Here is a 22,972-nt window from a genome sequence, read left to right as displayed (position 1 = left end):
TTTTCAACACCTTCTCCATAAGGTCTCCCAATTGATGTATGGATAGAAAGCTAAGCTATTTTCATTCGGCGGTAGATTGCAATATATTAGCTTTAGTATTTGGAATTTTATTGCTTATTGGATCAGAGAATCTATTATACCTAAATCTTATTGCAAGTTCATTGATAAGTTGTGTGTGAGGTTTCTTTTCCAACAAAAAAAAAAACTTGCTTGGCAAAGGATTGTGGTGGACTTTGTTTGCGTTCTTTACTAGCTCTCTCTCATGCTTTGTTATGTGTCCTCATATTTTGAATTGTCATTGGACTGATAGCCTTCTTAGTAGATGGTTTAGATATTATTATACTTCCTTCTGGAAGCCTCCTGCGGAGAAGATATATGTTTTCTTGAAGCACTTGATCTTGGTGGTTGCAAGATAAAAATGAATTTCTCCTTCATCATTTTTGTTGGCTATACCTTGTTCCTCCTGTAGGATACCTGGTGCCAGGGAAGAGCTCCATCTAATATTGTTTCACCTGCTTCTCTTCTTCCTCCATCTACCTCTAATGTTTTTGAGATTATCTCTGGAAACTACTGTTGCTTTATTTAAGGCGTAATTATTAGTCATATAGAATTCGGTAACCCAACTTTTTGTAATCATTCTTATTTATTTGACCTTATGTGCAGCATTCTTGTGCCACTCAAACCTCTAAATAGATGGTCACAGGTAGACTTCATGACACACTACTCTCTGCACTCATTCATTTAAGCTTCATTTGAAATGACTTTCATTCTGATTTCTAAAATTATTATTATTATTGTAGAAAGTTGTTTTAAGAAGCAATAAGAAAGGCGTCCTAAATGAAGCTTTACTCTTTTCCATATTCATCATTTCATATGAAGGTAAGGTTGAATATTGTGGGCGTTAAAAATTCGGTCCCAACCTCCCCTGTTATTTTTTTTTTCCGGGGAGTTTTCACGAAATTAAGTTCCGGGGTAAATTTTGGGAAGACATGTGAGTATGTAGATAAGACACTACATAGAGATTTCACCCTCATTTTGCTAGGACTTTATGATCTGAGTTTAGGTTTCCTATAGGTGCATGCCCCTATAGTTAATTACCCCTCCCGATCACGAGAGAGAACTTTCGATTAAGGCTAGTCGTCGATGAATACATCATACCCGTAGATACGCGATATCTAGCATATATTAGCAGCATGGGCTTGGGATTTAGGAATTTGGTATTTAAAATAAGAAATTTATCACCTTGCACTTAAAGCTGATGGTGGGGGAATGAATAATGGACCCGATCAAGATCTCATGGTTTCGTCATCTTGGGCCATTGTGGTCTTATTATACTTAGTCAGAGGAGGTAGTAGACCCAACCTGATAGAAGGATCATTATCGGCAGTCATGGGTTGCTTTGTCCAAGGGTACCTTATAGACTTGAGGGGAGTGTTTATCTAAAGGGATAAATTTGAATCCATCTTAACTAACAAAGGGATTTGTGCCCTATCGATTATATCCTATTGATTCATGTCTCAAAGATTTGATGTCATTAAGGAACGTATTGGCTCTAACTATAACTATAATTTAGTGGTGCCATTTGGCGGCAAAATCACTCAGTTCAGATGACATGTACCATGTCCTTATTAGCATGAGACTATTTTATAAATGAATCCTAGTGATATTCTTGACCGAAAATTAACTCTTTATAAGCTGAAGTAGTTTTCAATTTTTCTACCTTGGCAAATTATTACGGATGGTGGATGAGTTTTGTTTTAAGTGATGTGATGGATTGTTTCAACTTTAAGTATTCTAAACTTGGATGATTTTGGGATTCTGGACTTTGTGGTATTTAGATGACATTTAGAATTATTTGGAATGGATCCCTCCGGTTGAGATCTGCATTCAACAATGCCATCATAAGGGTATTTGGGGTCTTTTTTATTTGTGCCTTGAACCTTGTCGACTCTATCAAGCTGTCAATAGAGGATTGGGCTTGTTGATAGCTTTACAATTTTGTTAATGAATTTTCTTTGTTGGAGGCCTTGAAGGCCTTATATGAATGTATAAAATAAATATTTAGGTCAACACCCTGACCATATATATGTTTAATAATTTGAGCCGTGTCAACTCCTATCTATCAATATAGAAGGATCATGCTCAAATCATATTCAATTATGGACCCGCGTAGCATCCCTAGATGTCACATGTGTACCATTAACACGCTCGCCGATGGCCCATGCAGGTGTTTGGGGGTATTTTATAATTATTTGTTAAACCTTGTCGACTCCTATTTTTCTGCTTAGAAGGATCAGGTTCAAATTTATTGACCCACGCATCATTCCTAGACGTCACATATATTTCTATAACATGCTTGTCGGGCCCCATGCAGGTTGTATGATTATGCATACCCTTTTGTGTACCTATGTGCATACATATTATAGTACATGTGCGAGGACATTTTAGACATTTTGATATTGATCAGTTGTGTGGGTAGTTGTTAGTTGATTATAGTGTTCAATTTGGAAACTTGTACACGTCTTATATTACTTGCATATGTGTTGAAGATCTGGTGATGTGACGTCGTACTATGGTTATTCGCATATTTCATACATGTAGACTGTGGAATACTACATGTTGCTTCCTGCAGGTAGATTGTAGTGCATTAATGAATCCCCTGCTTTTGCTTATGGACACTTGTATTTATTATAGTTCTTCTGTATTTTCTCACATGCAATCTGTTGTATGTGCAACAAATTTTATATAGCAGCTCGTATGTATTTGCATTTGATTTAGTCATTTTACACTTTGCTTGTGGATAATAAGCCATCACTCTATCTTTGAAAATGATGATTTGACTTGGCTTTCTCTACCCATAACTCAAATAGGAATCAACAAGCAACTCTTGAGATGATTGGAATAACATGTATGTTTTATATTTGTAATTATGAGATTAGGTTACCAAGCTTTCATTAATCTTTAACATAACATTTTTCAAACATTAATTATTAATTCAAGTAGGTAAAATATAGTGTTGATGCTCACTTGAATGCATTCCAATATATTACATTGTTGCCTCGACGTTCAAAACATAATGTAGAATTTCATTTTTGCAAACGGACGACGTTTGAGGAACATCGAGTATGTTCGTAGTCCGTCGATTTCGATCGCTTTCATTCAATAATTGATCATCACATATGTTGCTTGCATTGATCGTGCTACATATGTAGATGTCAACAGTCATCTTTGAAGACTTGTAAGTATTTACCTTTGCTATGATCTTCTATCTTTTGCCTTAAGCATTTTATCCCCCAATGTTTGCAGGATATTTATTGTAGTTATCCTATGCCTACAGTCATCATTTGTAGAAAGCTTAGTGCATTCACTTGTATGCTAATGCTGACATTCATTTGGATACATCTAGATATATCACATTATTTCTTCCACCTCATCTCAAATCTTTCTTATTGCAACTGACATGTTAATTGTAGTGTGGGTCTCTTGTAGCATCACTAAATATTTTTGTTTACAAGAAATTGGTGTGTTTGATTAGTGGACTACATCCTTCTACTTGCGTATCTTCTAGTGTTCATGAGGATTGTTGTGTATACTTGCAAGACGATTGACATCGGTCATAAGGAGATTTTTAGTCTTATAACCTGTCCACGCTCATTATTCATGAAAGAGTTAATACATTTTTTTGTCGGTTGATGATTGTTGTTTATGGGTATACTGTCGTCACACAAAGGACTTTCGTCATTACTTGCAAATAATATTTCACCCGAGTGCACATGTGGACTGGAGACCTGTCGTATTTATGATCTACCCCTTTTTCATCATATTTGCAGTGATTTGTCATTGACTATTAGTCAAGTTGCATTTCATTACCAATTTCTTCAAGCACGTGTGGTTTGTGCATCTCTTGTTGTCGTCCAAAAATAACACTCCATGCATCGGCTCTAACAATGATGATTCATAAGTAGATCCTCACATGTCTTGTAATTCCCATCGAATCTTCTTGCTCTTTTCTTATAAGCACATCAATGTGTTTGTTCCAGTCATCATACATATCCCATAAATATGAATGAGATAAAGGCCGCTAGTCGATTAACACTATTGACATAAGAATTTGCAATGTCCAACTGGGGATTTAGTTCATGGATGAGTAGAGAGTCTCATAGAATTTCTTGTAACCAACATATTCTGTTTGCACCATTTATTCGCTTCCTGTTGATTGTTATTCATCGGCAAGGAGTTTCATATCATTACTTATAATGATGCTTGTTGAAGGGAGCCTAAATAGTTATTTGCACTTGAATTGTATATTTCTCTTCAACCTTTATTAGGATAGCCTTGTGTATCTACTTGTAGTTTAGATTACACATTCTTATTAGTTAATGATAATCATTATGTCATTTGTATACATGTACATGTCTCCTTTATTTGCTATCTATTAAAGGCATCATAGCAAGAAGTCTGGTCATGTTGTCTACAAGTCATCACTACTTGTTAGCGAGTAGTATTTGCAAGTCTTCTTTTTCATCACAAGTTCCACATATGTTCCTTTGCATTTAATTTTGGATCTTTGTTATTTTTAGAAATCATGATTTTATTTTAAGTGAAATTTAGACTTGTCGTCATCTTGGTTCAAGTTCAAGTCAAAGTTCTTGTTCAAAGTATTTTGAAGTCTTTGAAAATTCAAGCATCTTGTAGTTTAATTGAGTTCAAGTTCTTTATCGTTCAAGTCAAATTTGAATTCGGTTTAAGCTTAATATGTAAGTTCATTTGTAAGTATACTGCATATGCACTATGTCACATCCAAGTCTAAGACTAAGCTTGAGTCGAAGTCTCGTTTCCTTTCAACTTCATTTGATTAAGTTTGATTTTGTGCTTAAGTTATGTTCAAATTAAGTTCCAAAATTTTTATGTAAGTCCCCTGCTGTTCAAAAGTTTACAAGTTCTGTCCCTTGTATTTGCTTTGAATTTCGGTAGCCTCCCAATGTCTCCCTCGTTTAGGGGAAAAATCAAGGGGCAATCTTCCGCTCCACGCTACACGAGCACTTCAGGTAGATGTCAGGTGACACTGCGACTGCATTTTCTTAAATCCCCGCGACGCTACATGAGCGCTTAAGGGTCTTTGGTACCAATTGAAAAGAGCACAATTGATCCCCACGTATGAGTACTTATTTTTCATCCCCCTCAATCATTTTAACTTATAATTTATAATAAACTAATTATAATTAATCATATTTAATTAATTATATTTAGTTTAAAATTAATTATAAATCAAAATTTGAGCAAAATTTAAGCCTAATATTTTTAAAGAGAGTGAAACTCTCTGTTTTCGATAGTTTGGGCAGTTGGTCCAAGGGATTTGGCCGAAGAAGCTCGCGATATGGAGAAAGTCACCTTCACAGCTAGCGGGCTCCCTTCGTTTCTTCCGATCAAAATGTTGTAACTTCCTGTTCAACGTCAGGTCCAACGTCAAGGGACCGTCGTTGAAGGAGGTGAAGATTAGGGTGCCCCTCTCTCTCTCTCTCTCTCTCTCTCTCTCGCGGCTTGCATGAGAGGTCGGCACAGGCAAGGGCTTCAACGGGATAAGGGATTTGGCCGTGGTTCGAAGCAAGAGGAAGGAAGTTTGGTTGGGGCCCTAGATTGAAGAGAAATCGGGTGACTTCGACACAAGAGCAGGCGACAACTAGGTCAGTGGGTTCAGATGGAAGAGGCGGAGCGTAGATGACGGGCTTGAGGATTTTGGGATTTCGGTTTGGGATTTCGATTGCAAGGTAAGGAGAAGGCGTCAGAGGCTTCGGCTTCTGAAGTTCGGCAGTGGGATGGAGATTTGGGGGAGGTCTGAGCTAACAGTGGGGTTTGGCTGATGTCGAAGTGCTTGCGGGATTTCTACGTGTGGGAAGCGAAGAAGAATAAAGGGCTTCATTTGGCTCAGCATTTAACGACGCCAATGTGGGATTGAGGCATGCGCGAATGATATCTTCTGAGACAGCGCCGAATCGCAGAGGGATTCTGAGCAGGAATTTGAGATGAGTGGCAGAGGTATGGTTTAAAATTTTTTTATCTCTGATTTCTTTTAGTTTTGTCTTCTTGAGGTCAACAAGTATAATTTATGAATATAGTTTGATTCAATAGAAATACATTGGAGTAAGTGATTGGTGTAAACGAACAGTCTCATACTTACAGTTTATTACATGTTTTACCATTGTATTTCTTTATATAAAGAACTCTGTACACGCTACCTTAAGTTAATCAAATACTTTATCTTTTCTACCTCTGCTCTGTCTTCTTTCCCTGCACATCTTCTCCCGTTTCCATTTCTGTCAATTGGGAATGTTTATTTGTAGATATCTACTTGTCAATTTTGCAAGTTAAAAGATTAGAGAACTTGAACAGTTAGAATGCCTAAATGTTGTGAGAAAGTTAAATTCATTGTTCATTAGAGAACATTTAAAATTCAAGGATAACGATGTTATTAGAGAGAGAACAAAATTAATTAACTCTAATTATAGCTTTTTCATGGTATTACTTTATATCTAGCTAATAATTAAATCACTATACAATTCAATATTTTAATTGAATAAATGAAACTATAAATTCAAGTGTGAAATTTCAAATTTATGACTAAATAACATAGAAATTAATAATTTTGATTTATTAATTTTAGATTTAAACTAATAGCCAAATTTATTGGAGCTCAAATTATAGATTCTTAGGCCCAATCTTTCACCTTAATACTATAAGCAATGTAGAATCAATAAGTAGAATTAATTTATAATTTTATACTAAACCTATTTTTTAAATAAAAAATAATCTAATTAATATTCTTAGAGAATTAATCTTCTCCTTTAGTCTTTAACCACATGTCCTTCCACTCTTATTTTATGCCCCAAATGAATGTTATAAAATCCAATAGCCAGAAGGATGAGCAAGCACAATCAAATTAAGGGTATCAAAGTGGGTTTTTCGAATCGGATTCGGGTCCAATATGGAATTGACCCGGTTTCAACTCATATGACATGTACCCGACCCAATTAGGTAAACGAGTCATAAGCCTGGAGCCGAACTTGAATCAGCCCCAACGATCTGACACGGCCCGACTAGCTGACTTAATTGAGTGCAATGGGTGAGCAAGTGGGAGTAGTCGAGTTGGCGAGTGGGTGAGGGCGAGCGAAGAACATGAGCAACGAGTAGACAAGCATAAGTGCGGCGAACGAGCGCAACGGACGAGCCCGAAGGATGAGTTTTGTGTTGCTTTCTAATTTTTGGGTTGACCAGAGCTTGACCTGAAATTATAATCATGTCAAGATATAAAATATGAATCCAATTCATTTTTCAAATGGGATGTTCCAAACCTGAAATTTTTTGGATCAGATTTATGTCAGATTTTCAATTCGTGTCAAATATTTATATCTCTAGATCGGATCAATAAAGGAGCCGTTATAGCCCTGAGTTCTCTAGGCAATGCAGGTCTGATTGTACGAGTTATTGCTCAATTGACTAAATCATAACTAATTGATTCATTGGCCTCGCATGGCCTAACGAGTACAAGAAGCTAGCTCGATGATGCTTAAAAATATATATTCAGTGGCCGTTAGAATCCTCTCTTAAAAATACGTCAAATTTACCTGTACAGCCCCTGGTTAGCTAATTCTAGACTGACTATTTTCATGCCTCGCCTGTAAATCCAACATAAAAAGCCTTCACAACTCTTCAGAACTGACAGCAAATATCACCATTTCCGGAAACCAAAAGTTAGAAAATCTGCTATCCCTCCATGGATCTAATTTTAACCAACAAACCAACCCTTTCGTCATTCTCAGAGCTACTGTGTGCCTCGTCAATCATTTCTTCTTCCTCTTCTCGGGAGGACGGTTTAATAAAATAGAAGCATTGATGGCGGCAACTCGAAGCCTCGCTTTGGTGGTTTTCTTTGTCGTCCTGCTCATGGCGCCGGCAGAGGCTACCTGCAAAGGTGGTTGCCCGTATAAGGGTTTTTTCTCTTCGATAATCTGCTTCTACACCTGCTCCTCCCTCTTCGGTGGCCTCGGCTCTACTGTCCATCCAATTGATCGTATGCCTCTCATTCTGTTAATTCTAAATTTTTACTTTCTTGAAATGAAATGATATTGCTTCGAAGGAAGGATTGTCTAGAAGATTTTGATGTTATTCTAACATAAAAATATGCATTGTCACCCAAATCTTAGATCTAGTGATGTTATTCTAGGATTTTGATGTTACTTGAACCAGCCAATTGTATCGCTCCTTAGATCATCTAAAAGATTTGATGTTATTCTGACATAAAAATAAGCATTGTTGCCCACATCTATTAATTAAGAGCTGTCATATGGCCACTCCCATCATGGCATGCCAATCATGCCTTAGATTCCTTCAATAGTTACTATAGCTCTGTGCCTAAATCCATATTCTACCTTTTGATATGGTGCATCTTAGTAATTGACTATCTTAGGAGTATTATATCTATTTTGTATCTAGTTTCTAGTATTTTCTAGAGATTTTCTATTGGTATATTATATATAGAATAGCTTAGGAAAAAAGAAATATATGAAATCTATATTTGGAATACAATATTTTTTTTTTTTTGCTCTTATGAGCTGTTGGTATCACCTTCTTCAATGATTTCTCCTCACATTTATCAGAGTTAGAGATTTTGAGAGACTAAGGATGAAGGAAGCTACATCAACCCTTGAATGCAATCAAGGTTAGGAGTCTTTGGGGAGATCATGGATGAAGGAAACTACATCAACCCTTCATGATCGGGGTTTGGATGCTTTGTAGGCAACCAAAGCGAGCGTCACAAGCGACCTCCATCCTCTGGCAACTATATCGACGATTCAACCTCCACCAGCCGACAACCATATCGGAGAATCCATCTTCACCGATGAAAACCATACCATCAGACAGCTTCCATCTCTGACTCAAGTGGCCGCCCTAGCTCCTCAAATCCTGACAAATCCACCAACTACAGAACTACAATAGTATCACCTTCTCTGTTCAACTACAAGACAAGCCCGAACTCCCCTCTCAACCTTTGATCTTCTCACTTCAGCACTCCTCTCCCTTTTTTATCTCTCCCACAATCCCAACAACAAATCTTCATTATTCTACTCCTCACACCTGCACTAGCTGGACTGACCTCACCTTCTCTACTAAAAATTTAATTAGAAACTAAAATTTAAACTTTATGAACTTACATAAGCCCTAGGTGATCTAGTATCAACCTAGGAGTTATTTTCTTATCATTGATTAGTGTAGGTATGCATATATAGAGTTTGCTCCTATTTGTTACATTAGCTAATAATATTAGAAAGAGGGTATGTATGCACATTAGTAAACATATACATATATATACGTGCGTTAATATTTACATGCATTATTAAAAAAAATTTCACTTACCTTTTACCATCTATGCTTTATAACCAAGATGGAGCCACTAATATAGAAGAAGGCTTCATGACATTATAGTTATAAACCCAAATTTTTTATTTTATTAAGTATTCTTAGTGAGATTTAACATCTCCTACTTAGTACATAATTCATATCATGCCTTTCCAATCCAATTAGGTGTTATCTCCACTTTGATAAACATATTTGGGCATATCCACAAACCCAAATAACCCATGCCTTCCAAAGTTCATAGGAATTATTAATGATGAATGCACAACCAATGAAAGATCATCTAAGGGATAAAAAGGATTGTTAAAAGTATAATTATTAATTAAATATAATTGAATGAAAGAAATTGAATTATTCATCTTGAAAACATTGAACCATGTATCATATATGGTAATGGGTATCTTCTTTAACTTAGTACATAATTCATATCATGTTTTTCCTAATGAGCATGTTTAAAGGGTACTAGGCTTAATGAAAACTTGAACTAATGAGAGTATGGTTGATAAGCCTTAGGCAAATTAATTTTGAATTGGATGGATTGGCACAATATTATCAGCTAGTAATAATCCATTTATCATTATCAAACTATGCTTTGATACTTAATCCAACTAGCTCTATGTTATCATGACACTCATATATATCAAACTTTTATAAAGCTAAGTAGTAATAAAAGCTTCCCTAGGATTAATCTATTATTACTTATCTTTCAAAAAGACTAACAATTTTAAAAGAATAAGTACCTCAAGCAAAGCTGTGTCTACAATAGATGTGGGAGACCTATGTCCGATAGTTATTTAGTTTCTTATATGTTTATAATTGTGCCCACATAATTTTCTCTCTAGCTGCATGACATGAATATTTAAGATAATAATGAACTCCATGCATGTTTCTTTCCATAGACTTCTTTACGATGAATGAGAACCCATTACATTTGAAAGAAGTTAAATGTAATATTTATATGACATAATGATTAACATGTTTTACTCATCATGAGATATGCCATATATATAATGTTAAAATTGACACATTCTTTATATTTCATGTTGAGAATGTTATATTGAATGTATACTATAAATGTGTATATGATTTCTATTGGGTTTATCTCATAATTATTATAATCCAGGTGATGGGCCAACAAAGGGCAATGCACACAAGTAGTATGGAACCATCCAATGTGGACAGCATGATAAGCATGGGCAATGGTTGGCCCAAGGCCAAGGAGTCAAGTTATTTTATACTTTTTTACTATAGTAAACCTTGCTTACATGGCCTTTTGTTGTTAATTGACTTGAGTTTTTTTTTTTAATTTAAAAAAAGAGTTTTATTAAATTGTAATATTGTATTCTAACAAAAGAATTTATGATTTTTGTGTGTTCAACTATTGCAAAAAGAATTTTTGCTCAGAATTCAATGAAATTTGAATTTTTATATCAATTAAAAAACTTTTAGGAATTTTTTCAAACTAAGGATTTTAAGTTTTCTAAATTTTCAAAATCCTTTCAAAATAAAAATTTAATGTTTTAAAATCAAATTTAAAGATGTCAAAAGTTTAAAATTAACAAATTAATTTTAGAAGCATGTTTATAGTCAAAGTCTCTATTGGCAATTGGATTGAATTCGTCTTTTTAATTCGCTTAAATTACATAATTAAGCTATATGTGTCTTTTAAACTAAGAAAATTGCTTAGCTTTCTTTAGGCTCATTCTATTATAAAAAAAGAAGCATTTCTAATCTATGTTTTTGGTACTAGAAGTGATCATATATTTATTCTTTCTTGCTAAACATAGATAATTAGACCCCATGATGATGATGATATGCCTTTTTGGTGGAATTAGTTAATGAAAATGGTTAGAAATATTTATTTTATTATTTAAAGAAGTTATTTGATTTTTTTGGTTAAAAATGAAGGGTTTGTAGGGGTATGGTCAAAGAAATACTAAGACTAGTCCTATTTGGGCTAGTTTGAGTTGATTTATACGTCCGCTTTAGGGAATGAGTTTTGAGTTGGGTAAATGGTTGAAAAAGACGGTGGAGGGTTAGACTAAGCTGTGAACTTATGATGTAGAGTAGATGGTCGGGCTTAATAAGGTTAAATACCTTATAAGGATATGGAGAACAAGACTACATGCAAGAGTGCTTGAACTAGGTTAAGTGCTTTGAAGAGGATTTGATTGACCTTTTTTAAGAGTTTATTTGTTGATGGATGGTTGTAAAAGATGGATAGAGTGTAGGAGAGGATGTTAAAAATATGTAGAAGATAATTTAAGAAGAACAACAATAAAAATATAATATAACTAACTAATCCTATCAAGGTAGACCATCAAGCACTAACCAAAAGAGAATAACTTCCTCCAAATTCTTATTATCATTCAAAATCTAAATTTTTTTATTATATACTAGTACTATTTTAAAGTTATAATGACTAAAAAAATTGAAAAATAAGAGATAAATTTAAGACCGTAATTATAATTTCTTTTTGGTTACTGTTTTCTCGTTGCTTACAAGAAATTTCTATACTAAGAAGCTGTTTTTTACAACAAAAACATTACTTTCCTCACAATAACTTTACAATAATTTCTACAAAAAGTTGTAGTCGTCCTAAACTAACTCTAAGGCTTCGTTTGGGACGGCTTTCTTACTGCTGCTTAAAACAGATTTCTAGTAGAAAATTTAAAATTTTTGTACTAAAAAGCTGTTTTAAAAAACATTAAGAAGATCGTCCCAAATAAATCTTAAATTAAATGAATTCGTCAAATCTATCATTTTGATTTATTTTATGAAATTATATAAAAGTTTCTTTCTAATCCATTAAATTTTCCAATAAAAATTATAATGGCAATGCCATTATCTTCACAGCCAATAAATTTATGTATCATAATTTATGAAGGCAATGTGACTTTGTCTCAAGTTGGCAATGATTGAGATGCCTTATATTATACCTCATATGGATTAATTTAGGTCTCTTGATAACTACTGCCAACTCTTTTGGTAATGCAAGGGCATCCGAAGATTTAACTACCATCCAATCAGCTGGGCACTAAGAACACCGAATAGCTAATTTCCCGAGTAGCATTCTTCCATACGCCCACCTCAACCGAATCTCCCTCCTCTGATTCAGGCATATTTCATTTTCCTGTTAGGAGATCATCCAGCGATGATCACGTGATTAGATGGATGAGCTGCCGACACAAAGTACGAGTCCCGTGTAAGCTGAAACCTTCTGTGAGGGTAGAGAGAACTGAAACACAGTTACGCCGGCACATTCTACCGCCGGCTAAATTTGTAGGTGAATTTTGTTTGTGACGATTTTTTTTTTATTTTTTAAAATAATTTTTTAATATAAAAATTTTAATTTTAATTTATATTAAAATTTTAATTTAAGAAGCAGTAAGAAAGTCATAAAAATAAAATCTTAAATATATTTGTATTAGATAATTTATAGTGATAAAATATGTATTATATGTCCTAATTTTACATAAAAATTTTATCAGATCATGTGATCATAAGTAATTTCATATTTCAACCAATTAAGCACATAAGTAATTGCATTGTAGTAAGTAAAATGTAAATAAACTCATTTCAGAATTTCATTAAATATTACAAGGTTAGGCAAATAAATGTATTATTGAGTAGAAATGAGTTGTTTTAGAACATAACCAAATTATCAGAAATTGTGTAGAAGGCTGTTTTAAGGCTTTAATTGTACTACAATATTATTTTTTAGAGTGAGCGCTATTTTTTAATAAAAAATAGCAGAAATCTCAAAATTCTCGAAGTAAAATTTTTAGGAAAAAAAAAAAACTTAAATGTGTAGAATCTCAATCTCTATAATATACAGAAAGTTGCATAGAGTTTTTCAAAGGTTAAATTATCCTAATTTTTCAACTAAGAAATATAAATTAAATAAAAAAATTCTAGAAATCTTCATATTTTTTAAAAATGAGATAGGCAAAATGTTACATATCTCGACCTGAGCAATGCTTAGAACTAAGTCGTCAACTAAAAATAATCTAAAACAACCCAAAATTAGCTTTCTCTCTCTAGAAATCTCTCATATTCTCTCATTAGTTGGTAGCCCTTATTAGAAATGAATTGAGTGAAATATAAAAAAATAATATTTTTAATATAAAAATTCAACATGGTGTCGTGGGCCCATGGCGCACTGCGACACCCGCTATGTTCTCCCTTAAAAAACCCACAGCACTGCAACTCCATCATAGCATCGCCACACTGATTTATTTTCCAAAATTCTCTAGTGCATGCATGGGCATTGGAGCTCGCCAACCCCAACGCCACGGCACCTATGGAAAAAATTTAGACTTTTCCAAACATAAAAACTCTCAAAAATCTACTCTAAAATACATGCAGACTCTCACATGCACACATAACATTCTCAAGGACATGCAAAAGGGTTCAAATATAAAAATTTAACGGATTATCTTGAATCTAATTGGGTCAGAATAGGTTGTATAGTGCATTGACTTTCTTGGTGTTATACTTAGGATATAATATATTATATAAATCATTAAAAGCTAAAGTTTTTTATGTCACATATTGCTTTCTTAAACTCCTTATGAGCCCCTCTATATATTTCTCAATTTTTGAGTTTTTATAGATAAACTATTTTTTTTTAGCAAAGCTTCTTAGTTTTTATCTTTTCTCGTATATTTTGATTCTATAACTAGCTAACTCTTTTTTATTATTATGAGATTTTCTTTTTGATACTCAAGGCACATACTTTGCAACATTCTTAATTTACTAACCATTTTTTTCTGCATAATATTATATTCCTCATGCACAATCAAAATCTTAAGATATTGAATTTTACTCTAAAAAATATTTTTGCAAGCATTCTTTAAATGCTCTCGTCTAATTCTACAACAATATTTTACTTTATTTTCAATATTTTGCTTCTTCATCTTAAAATTTTAAACTAATAAGCAATGTTAGGTATATCAACTTTCACTCGAAATTATTATAATATTTGCAATTTAAACGATCTATTTTTTTATAATAAAATAATTAATTTAAATTTTACTATATCCATTCTTATAAGTGATGAGATATTTATTTATTTTCTTAAATATGATATTCCTTAATTGCAAAATCATAAACTAGAGAAAAATTTAATATGATAATACCAACTTTATTAGTCGTTCGAAATCTATAACAATCATAAATTCTTTTAAAATCTTCTATCACCTTACTATCATGTACTTTTAAATATATTATAATAAATTTTTTTTCTTCAATAAATATCTTTTGTATTAATTATTCTAAGTCATTTTAAAATTTTAATTTTGAACATACATCTAAACAATTATAATGACCCTAAGCACTTATAATATTAATAATTTTAGCATTTACAATACTTTTTAAAGCTTTAATTAATTCTATCTCGAATTCTATTGATTTCTACAATATTATCCTTCAAACTCTTATCTATAATTGTACATATCATTTCTTGTACTACTCCTACTTGAACATTTAAATCATAAACTGTCAATCTTCTTGGCCTTATCTCCAACCCATTTAATTTTTCGAATGCATAGAATACCTATCTTCATATGAATCATAGAATTATATATCTAATACTTAAATTTTAATATTTATTTATATAACATCTAAATTTTTAAATCACATAAAATATCATTAATATTATATTTTATTTATAGGATGCTAAAATTTTGTATAAATAAATATTAAATATAAAATTTGTGTGGTATGAATGTAAATCCGCCTTTTCTAAGTTGAGGCATCTCATCATATATTCATATCTTGTCTTCCATCATGTGAGCCCTCTCTCTCTTTCTTTTTCTCCTTTCCTTATCAGAACAACCTGTGAAGAAAGAAAAACAGAACTCAGCTTCTCGAGAAAACCATGGCTTACATCTGCAAAAGCCTTCTTCTATTCTCTTTCTCCTGTATCCTTAAGCTTGTCCAGTTCCATGGCGCCGATGCCTACGAGAATTACACTGTGGGAGACTCCTTGGGATGGTATGATAACCTCATGGTGCCCAAAGTGAACTACCAGAAGTGGGCTGCAGGAAAGAACTTCAGCCTTGGCGATTTCCTCAGTAAGTAACACGCTCATAACTATATGTTATTTCATATCAGTTTCCTTCTTCAGAAAGGCCACGATTTGCATGCCCTTCATCTTTTTTCCTTAATTTTCTTGCTATAATTAGAAAATTTTGCATGAATTGACTGTCATAACTCTATGTCCGGCCATGGCTGCAAATTATGATGGAGAGAGAAAGAGACCGGATAAGATGACTTCCCACATATTATTTTTGGGCCATAAGAAGATAAAACTGTAAAATATGTGATAAATATCACTTTATAATAAAAATAGCGAAAATGAACACCAAGATTTAACATAAAAAAATTTGAAATCAGAAAAAAAAAATTCAAAGTCACACTAAAGCAAGAAATTTATTATGAAAATTAGGAAAAATTATAAAAATCTCTATTTCTCTGTCTCTCTCACTCTTATTATTTCATTTCAATTCTTCACACCATTCTACCTTAGGATTAACAAAGAAATACAACGTTATAACATGAAAGGACGCAACCTTCCAAGTTAAACATGAAAACGAGAAAGAAAACTACCTAGCCCTACTCACAATGCCACGACGTCGAAGTTAGCTGCGGTGTCCCAAGGCTATACAAAAAAAAAAAAAAAGATTTCAGGGGCAAGACCCAAAAACCCCAAGTAGGGGAAGCTAGCTCCCTAGGCTAGCTCAACGACGAAATTGACATCGGAGTCAACAATACAATCAAATTGATCGATAGAATCAGATTCCACATAGAACTAATAAGTGATTAAGATAATCATTTTTTTTAATTTAAAGGTCAAAAGAACAAAGTGAAAGGCGATTCATAAGGAAGAACTTCACGAACAAGTTTTAAATTTTCCTTTCTTTAAGTGAATTAGAAACTGCAGTCATTAAAAGTGAAGATGGGTAGTGTTACTTACACTATTGAATATTGATAGTTTCCCGTCAATAGAAGAAAGCATATAATGATTAAAATTTAAACGTTTGTAATTCAGTTACAACTAATTTCCTTACTCCATTATTAATTACAGCTCTACTTGTTGTATATAATAATAAATTAATAATGCTGCTGCAGTTGTAGGTGTGAGCTTAACTGTTGACAGCGATCGTTCACATGGAGATCACATGTAATCATGTATTAAAAATAGACAAAAGCTATAGAATAAAGTGGGCCACAAGCAATATAATTTTAATTATGATTAATCTTATAAATGATTAAACATGTAAACAAATTTATGTTCTATAAAATTTATGATCATAGAGTGTTTTATATAAGACTTTGTACCAAGATCTAGCACTATCAAGTTTTCTAACTGTAATAACCTGTTTTGTTTGAACCGGACCAGTTCAACCCAACTATTTCTAGCCGGTTCTCTACATTCCTTGCCTTGCGCTAGCTATTATGCAATCCTAATCGAGGCTTTTAAAATCAAGTGAGGATCGCCGTGATAGAGAGGAAGAGCTGCGGCGAGAAAGAGAACGGAGAGAAGTCGTGACCCAACGTGTGAGAGAGAAATCAAAGAGGTGATGATCGATGTCGGCCTCCCATGGCACCCGACATTCCAACAATATAGAGAAATGATCGTGTTGGCCGCCTTCATCGTTCAATTGCTTTGCATTCATGTCTTTGACGATGTCAATGAAGAAGAAGTCAATAGAGTCATATATAAAGGTGTGCAATTATTCGCCCTTTATTAGCTAATTTAAAAAATATTTAATTTTAATTAGCTAATTTAATAATTAGTTAAATTTGTTAATTACTTCATTTACATAATTAGTTGATTTACATAATTACTTAATTAGTTCATTTACATATTAGTTAATTACCTTTTTTTTTTTTTTGAAAAAGGCTGGTTAAATTAATTATATTTATTAAATTTTAAGTTTTATGTGGGATAATTTTTTTATTAGAGACAGCAAGTAGTACCAGAAGCCTTAATTAGAGCACAGTTATTACTGTCTCAATATATTTCGTGTCAAGCAGTATTCAACACGGACAAGAACCATTCAGTGATCCAAACCTACAACCAGACCACGTACAACCGCTGCGACAGCGACGACGCCGACGCCGATGACACCACTGAGTGGTCCGCCGGCGAGCCCACCTTCGACGCCGTCGAAGTCACGGTGCCAGTCCCACTGCTCAGGGTGGGCTCCAACTTCTTCTTCTCCGGTAACTATGACGGCGAGCAGTGCCGCCACGGTCAGCACTTCGTCGTCAACGTCACCCGTGGTGAAGGACTGCCGCCGAGCCTCAACACCTCGCCAGATTCGCTGGCTCCGGCCAGTCCCGAGGCCGGCGACGACGTTCCCGACACCGTCGTTCCGTCCAATTTCAACAATCCGACCGACAGTGACGCAAAGGCGACGCCCGCAGCTGGCGGCCAGAAAGGGACTGCTGGACCCTCGGTGATGGCCTTGGCTGCGCTTGTGGCGGTGATTGAAATAGTTTTGGGATAATGGGATGGGTGTGAGAGATATACAGGTAAATTAGTTTATTTATTGATTGGTTGGGGAATTTTTATTTGCGACTCTTATGATTGTCATGTGTTCCTATTTTTATACTGTAAGCTCGACTAAATTGTTTAAATTTTCTGCTGCCACAGAAGGAGATTATATTCGTAAACTTTAGCAGCAGAAATTCATCTTTTTCATCTGTACAGAAATCATTTTTCTTAAATAATGCGTATTCTTTCCGGGCAATTCGATTTTCTCGTTAAGAAAATCTTCTTCTTTTGTTAAAAAAACACCATTCATGAGAACAATATGGTGATCAGGATTGCAGAGATTATAAGGGGACAAATCAAGAAGAAACTGAAAAATTAGCTGGATGAAGACATGAAAGGGAATTTACAGCTAATGTTCTAGTGATTGTTTTTGGCAGGGGATTTTGTTGGATTTTTGTAGTACAAAGTTGTTATTGTTTGGAAGAAAAGAAGCTGGCTGCTCTCAGCTGCATGAACAAGACATTACTGTACATTATTGTGAAATAAAGATGAAAATGGCGACTAACGACTTCTAAGTTTAATATAAATTTCTTTATAGATACATATAATATAAGAATTTTAGACATAAATTATCTTATAGGAAAGCTTTGCCACTAAAATTCAAAATAAATCTTTTCAACTTGCTGCCATCATGAGTCTGCTCTGTCACATACATTCCTTTCTAACAATGCAAATTTGCTCCTACCCACAGATCCTCTATTTACGGAGAGATTATTCTGTGCGGATGCACAGCTCTACATTTGGAGGCGAATCAGGTGCAATCACGTCAGCGGTACAGAGCCGCGGTACCGAGCGAAGGGAAGACGTGATGCATTCTGATTGGACTCCGAATGTTGTTCGGCGTCCGCACAGAATATTTTTTTCTATTTACAAGGCTTTTAGCATGCCCAAATATTTAATAACACAAAGGAATCTTGAAGAGCATCATGAAATTACACATTTGAATGATTTGCATATGAAATTAAGCCTACATACGAACAAACAGAACAGAAGTGCTTCAAAAAAATTGCTCAAAAAGAGATCAAATAAGCTATCAGAAAAGCTTTTAAGATAACATAACAAGTCACTTACAGTTAATAGATTTATCACTAACCTTACTGAGAATCAAAGAAGTCGTGAAAAAAATCCCAAAATGCTAGCTGCAAGGAGCACTGCGAAGAGTATTAAGCTGAAACCAAAGGCTCGATGGAGCTTGATGCTTGAAAAGCCACCGGACGCATCCAAGGAGCACGATAAGCATTGATAACAGAAGAAGCTTGATTCCCTTCAATCTGACCCTCCAGTTCTTGATCATCCATTTCCTTGGCAATCTAAGGATCAAAGGAATGAATTGACGATAGGAAAACAAAGATCCTCATTTTCAAAAATTTAGGCTTATTTGGGATAGTTTTTTGTCACTATTTTTTACTGTTTTCAAAAAAATTTTGTATTTGAAAGCAACTCTAGAAAGCAATATGAAAACTATCTCAAATGAAGCCTTACTCCACCTCGAAAGAAATATGCTATTTAATATTTTATTATTTGTAACAATAATGACAAAAAATAGACAACAACAAAAAAATTAATAAATACTCAAATATATGTGGAAATCATAAACAGGAAAAAATCATGAAAAAAAAAGAAAAATTCATTATATAAAAAAAATTGGTAAAAGAGAACAGCACAAAACCTAATTACATGAATATAAATCTATTGTAATTAGAATGTATCAGATATGTCACACCGTAAGCTTTTTGACCCAAGCCCTATGGGATTTGAGTCACAAATTCCATAAATAAATTTTACAAGTACAAAGAAATTCTGAAAAGAAATTTAATCACATTATAAAGAGCAATAGTTATCAATATATATATTTTACAAGTGTAAAAGAAAATCTTCTCCTATGAAAAAAATGGTGAAACTTGCAAAAGTGAAAGTCATAAGCCTAGATTGATTCTTTATAGGAGCAAAACAAAATTCTACAGTTATATTGAACTGATTGAAGATAAGAGGATCTTCATATAAGGCACCATTGAAGCTCTACAAAATATAGCAATGACTGATGCATAAATGGAAGAAAAAAGTGAGGTACCCAAAAAAATTATGGAAGAAAAAAAAAAGTGCTTCGAATAGTTGAAAAAAAAAAAAACAACTACGGAGGTAAAAGGGTAGTAGTCTTGTGAAGGCAATAGTTAGAAAGCGAATGCTTCAATTTTTTATGATTTATGTAATATATGAATGTAAAAATAAAAAAAGGAAATACATAAACAGCTAAGGCTAAAGATCAGAAATTTAGTTTAATTTGATCAACTTCATTTAAAACAAATAAACACAATAGGATCTAAGGAAAAAAAAAAAACTATTTTAAGAATTTCTTGAATGAGAAGGTAAAAGGATATATTTAGAAAAGCATAGTGAAGAAGATCATGAAATATATTATTGATTGATCTAAACAAGCAAACTTGTATTAGCTTCAAAGAAAATGCATAAAGTTAAATATTAAGCCAATATATGATATCATTTTGGAAAACTATATGAGATATTGAAGTAATTTGACTAACAATTTTTTTCAATGGTATCTTAAAAAAGGTTGGAGTAGCTCTAGTGGAAGATAAGATTAGAGAGAATCATCTTAGATGGTTTGGTCACAAAAAATGGAAGCCTTCTGATGACCCAATTAGGTAAGTAGATGTATTAGATTTGATTTATGTTAAGAAAGATAGAGGTCAACCTAAAAAGATTTAATTAGAAAATATTAGAAATATTATTTTTAATTAGATTTAAATGAGAAATTAACTTTTAATATGGCAGAATGGTGAAAAAGATTCATGTAGCTGACTCCACATAATAATTAATTAATGAAACCTTTATTAGATAAATGAAACATAAATAAAGGGGGAGTGTAGAGAATAAGGGGCTAACATTTGATAGAAGGACCATGTATATATAAATTTAGTTAGGCATAAGATATAATTTTAGTGAACATTAATAGAGAAAATAACACCAAGATGTAATAAGGCAAGCATTTTGAATCAAATAAATAAAAACAATGGATATAGATAAGAATTTAACTTTTTGACACAAAGGTCGTGGGGTTAAAATGGGTTGTCTTGAGAGTAATATGAAATAGGAGAATACCTTGGTCTTACAAGTAAATTTTATAAAACTACAACTAGACTGATTAACTTATTCAAGTGTGGACCTGGTTGCAGCACTAAATAAGTTGCCAATAGTGCAATATGAATGTTAATTAAAAAACAACAACAACATTAAGTCTTTATCCCATGTGGGGTCGACTACATGAATATTTTTTCTCCATTGTGTCCTATTATGTGTCAAAGTCTCATTTAAATTTAATACAAAAATGTCATTTCTAATAATTTTTAATCAGGCCTATCTAGGTTTACCACTGCTTTTCTTAATATAGGCCAAATCTAATGCATTTACTCTCCTAACCGGGTTATCAAAAGATTAACATTTTATGTGACCAAACTATTTAAGACGACTCTTTCTAATCTTATCTGTCACTGTAGCTACTCCAACTTTTTCATGTATATATGATAGGAAACACTTGTAGATCTCAAGTATTTCCTATCAATCTTCGAAAAACAACAAGAATTTTCCACCAAAATCCACACAAAAATAGGAAAACAGTAGATAATTTGTATTATATGATGAAAAGGAAATAGAAAATAGCAAGATACAATCGATCCTCTATTCGAGAGAAGGATCGATCTCTCCCAAATCCCTAGACGCCGCTAGAGCCCAAAAGAAAACCTAAATCTATGATAACTCAAATTTCAGTCAAATTCAAAATGAAATCCTAACCCTTACAAGAGAAACAATTTAAAGTAAAGAAGATTACAAAATCACTAAGCAGCCTCTAATTCAAAATTTCCCTCCCAACAATATTTAATTGTGTTGTTCCCTCCCAATTAATTGAGTTGTTCCCTCCCAATGTAATATTTAATTGAGTCCCTTCCAAAGCAATATTTAATTGAGTTGTTTCCTCCCAAAGCAATATTTAATTGAATCCCCTCATTCAAATTGGATTGGTCTAACAATATTCTCCTCCCAAATATCCACCTTATTCTCAAGGTGGAAGGATGGGATGCTGTTAATACTTTCTTCAGCTGCTCTGTTAGTGGTCATGCTATCATCCACTGGAACCAAGGTAAAGTTTTTCCTTTAAAACATAGGGCCGCTGTCGTCACTCTCTCCTCCTCCGTCACCCCATTCACCATGAGATAGATCTCCACCCGGTACACCCACCCATAAGCATCCTCCCTTTCTAATACTGGTATCCCCAACTTCTTCACCCTAGGATCACTACCACCCCAATATCTTCTTCCTTCTCTAGTATAGAGGTTGTCATGATCTCTCCATATTTCCCCCATGTATCGAGGGTGGGAATCCCCCCTTCCTTCCCTTCGCCTCACTTGACTCGGTCCCCATGGTTTGGCCCGTCCCCCTCCTTCGATCGTCCACTCCCATTACCCAAAATGTGACGCCCCAGGCATCCATAGTGAAAGGATTCGTCTGACATTCTGATCGAACTCCATTCCAGTTGCCTTGCTCAGACCTGAAATTGTCAACCACATATAATGAGCTTAAATAGCCCAGCAGGTCACCAAAGCCTACAACTGAAATCAAAGCATGACACTGCTATCAATATGCATGTTAGTCAATCAAATCCATAACAGTCAATGGTCAATGAGTCTATGCAGGGGAAATCAAATCAGTAGTCAATGCAGTACGGAAATCAATAGTCAATGCAATCAATAGTCGATGAAATCAATAGTCGGTGCAGCGATAGAAGAACCGATAAATCAAACTCAATCAATCAGTACGTCAAATCTCAGAAGAATCCATCGATCAGTCAAATCAATCACATCGAATCAATCGATCAAATCAAATCAAATCTATGCTATCTAGTCAATAAAATCAATCGGAAAAGCAATACGATAAATCTCAATCTACCCTATCAATAAATCAAATGCAGCAAGTCAAAAAACT

The 22,972-nt window shown here is 33.8% G+C and overlaps 1 protein-coding gene and 1 long non-coding RNA gene across 2 annotated transcripts; both read left to right on the top strand.

Moving 5' to 3' along the window:
- The first annotated feature begins 5,316 nt into the window (after positions 1 to 5,316).
- LOC114579936 lies at positions 5,317 to 10,845 on the top strand. The gene is made up of 2 exons (XR_003701178.1): positions 5,317 to 6,036; positions 10,535 to 10,845. It is a non-coding gene; the product is annotated as an uncharacterized LOC114579936 (long non-coding RNA).
- Positions 10,846 to 15,188: 4,343 nt separating this feature from the next.
- LOC110092390 (blue copper protein) lies at positions 15,189 to 18,173 on the top strand. The gene is made up of 2 exons (XM_020816914.2): positions 15,189 to 15,488; positions 17,455 to 18,173. Exons 1-2 carry the CDS (start codon positions 15,293 to 15,295, stop codon positions 17,928 to 17,930), a joined length of 672 nt encoding a protein of 223 aa, XP_020672573.1. The 5' UTR covers positions 15,189 to 15,292; the 3' UTR covers positions 17,931 to 18,173.
- The last annotated feature ends 4,799 nt before the right edge of the window (positions 18,174 to 22,972 follow it).

This window comes from Dendrobium catenatum, unplaced genomic scaffold (assembly GCF_001605985.2).
Source record: "Dendrobium catenatum unplaced genomic scaffold, ASM160598v2 fragScaff_scaffold_716, whole genome shotgun sequence".
NCBI lineage: Eukaryota > Viridiplantae > Streptophyta > Magnoliopsida > Asparagales > Orchidaceae > Dendrobium > Dendrobium catenatum.
Note: the sequence above shows the minus strand (reverse complement) of the source record. Positions and strands in the feature narration are given on the sequence as shown.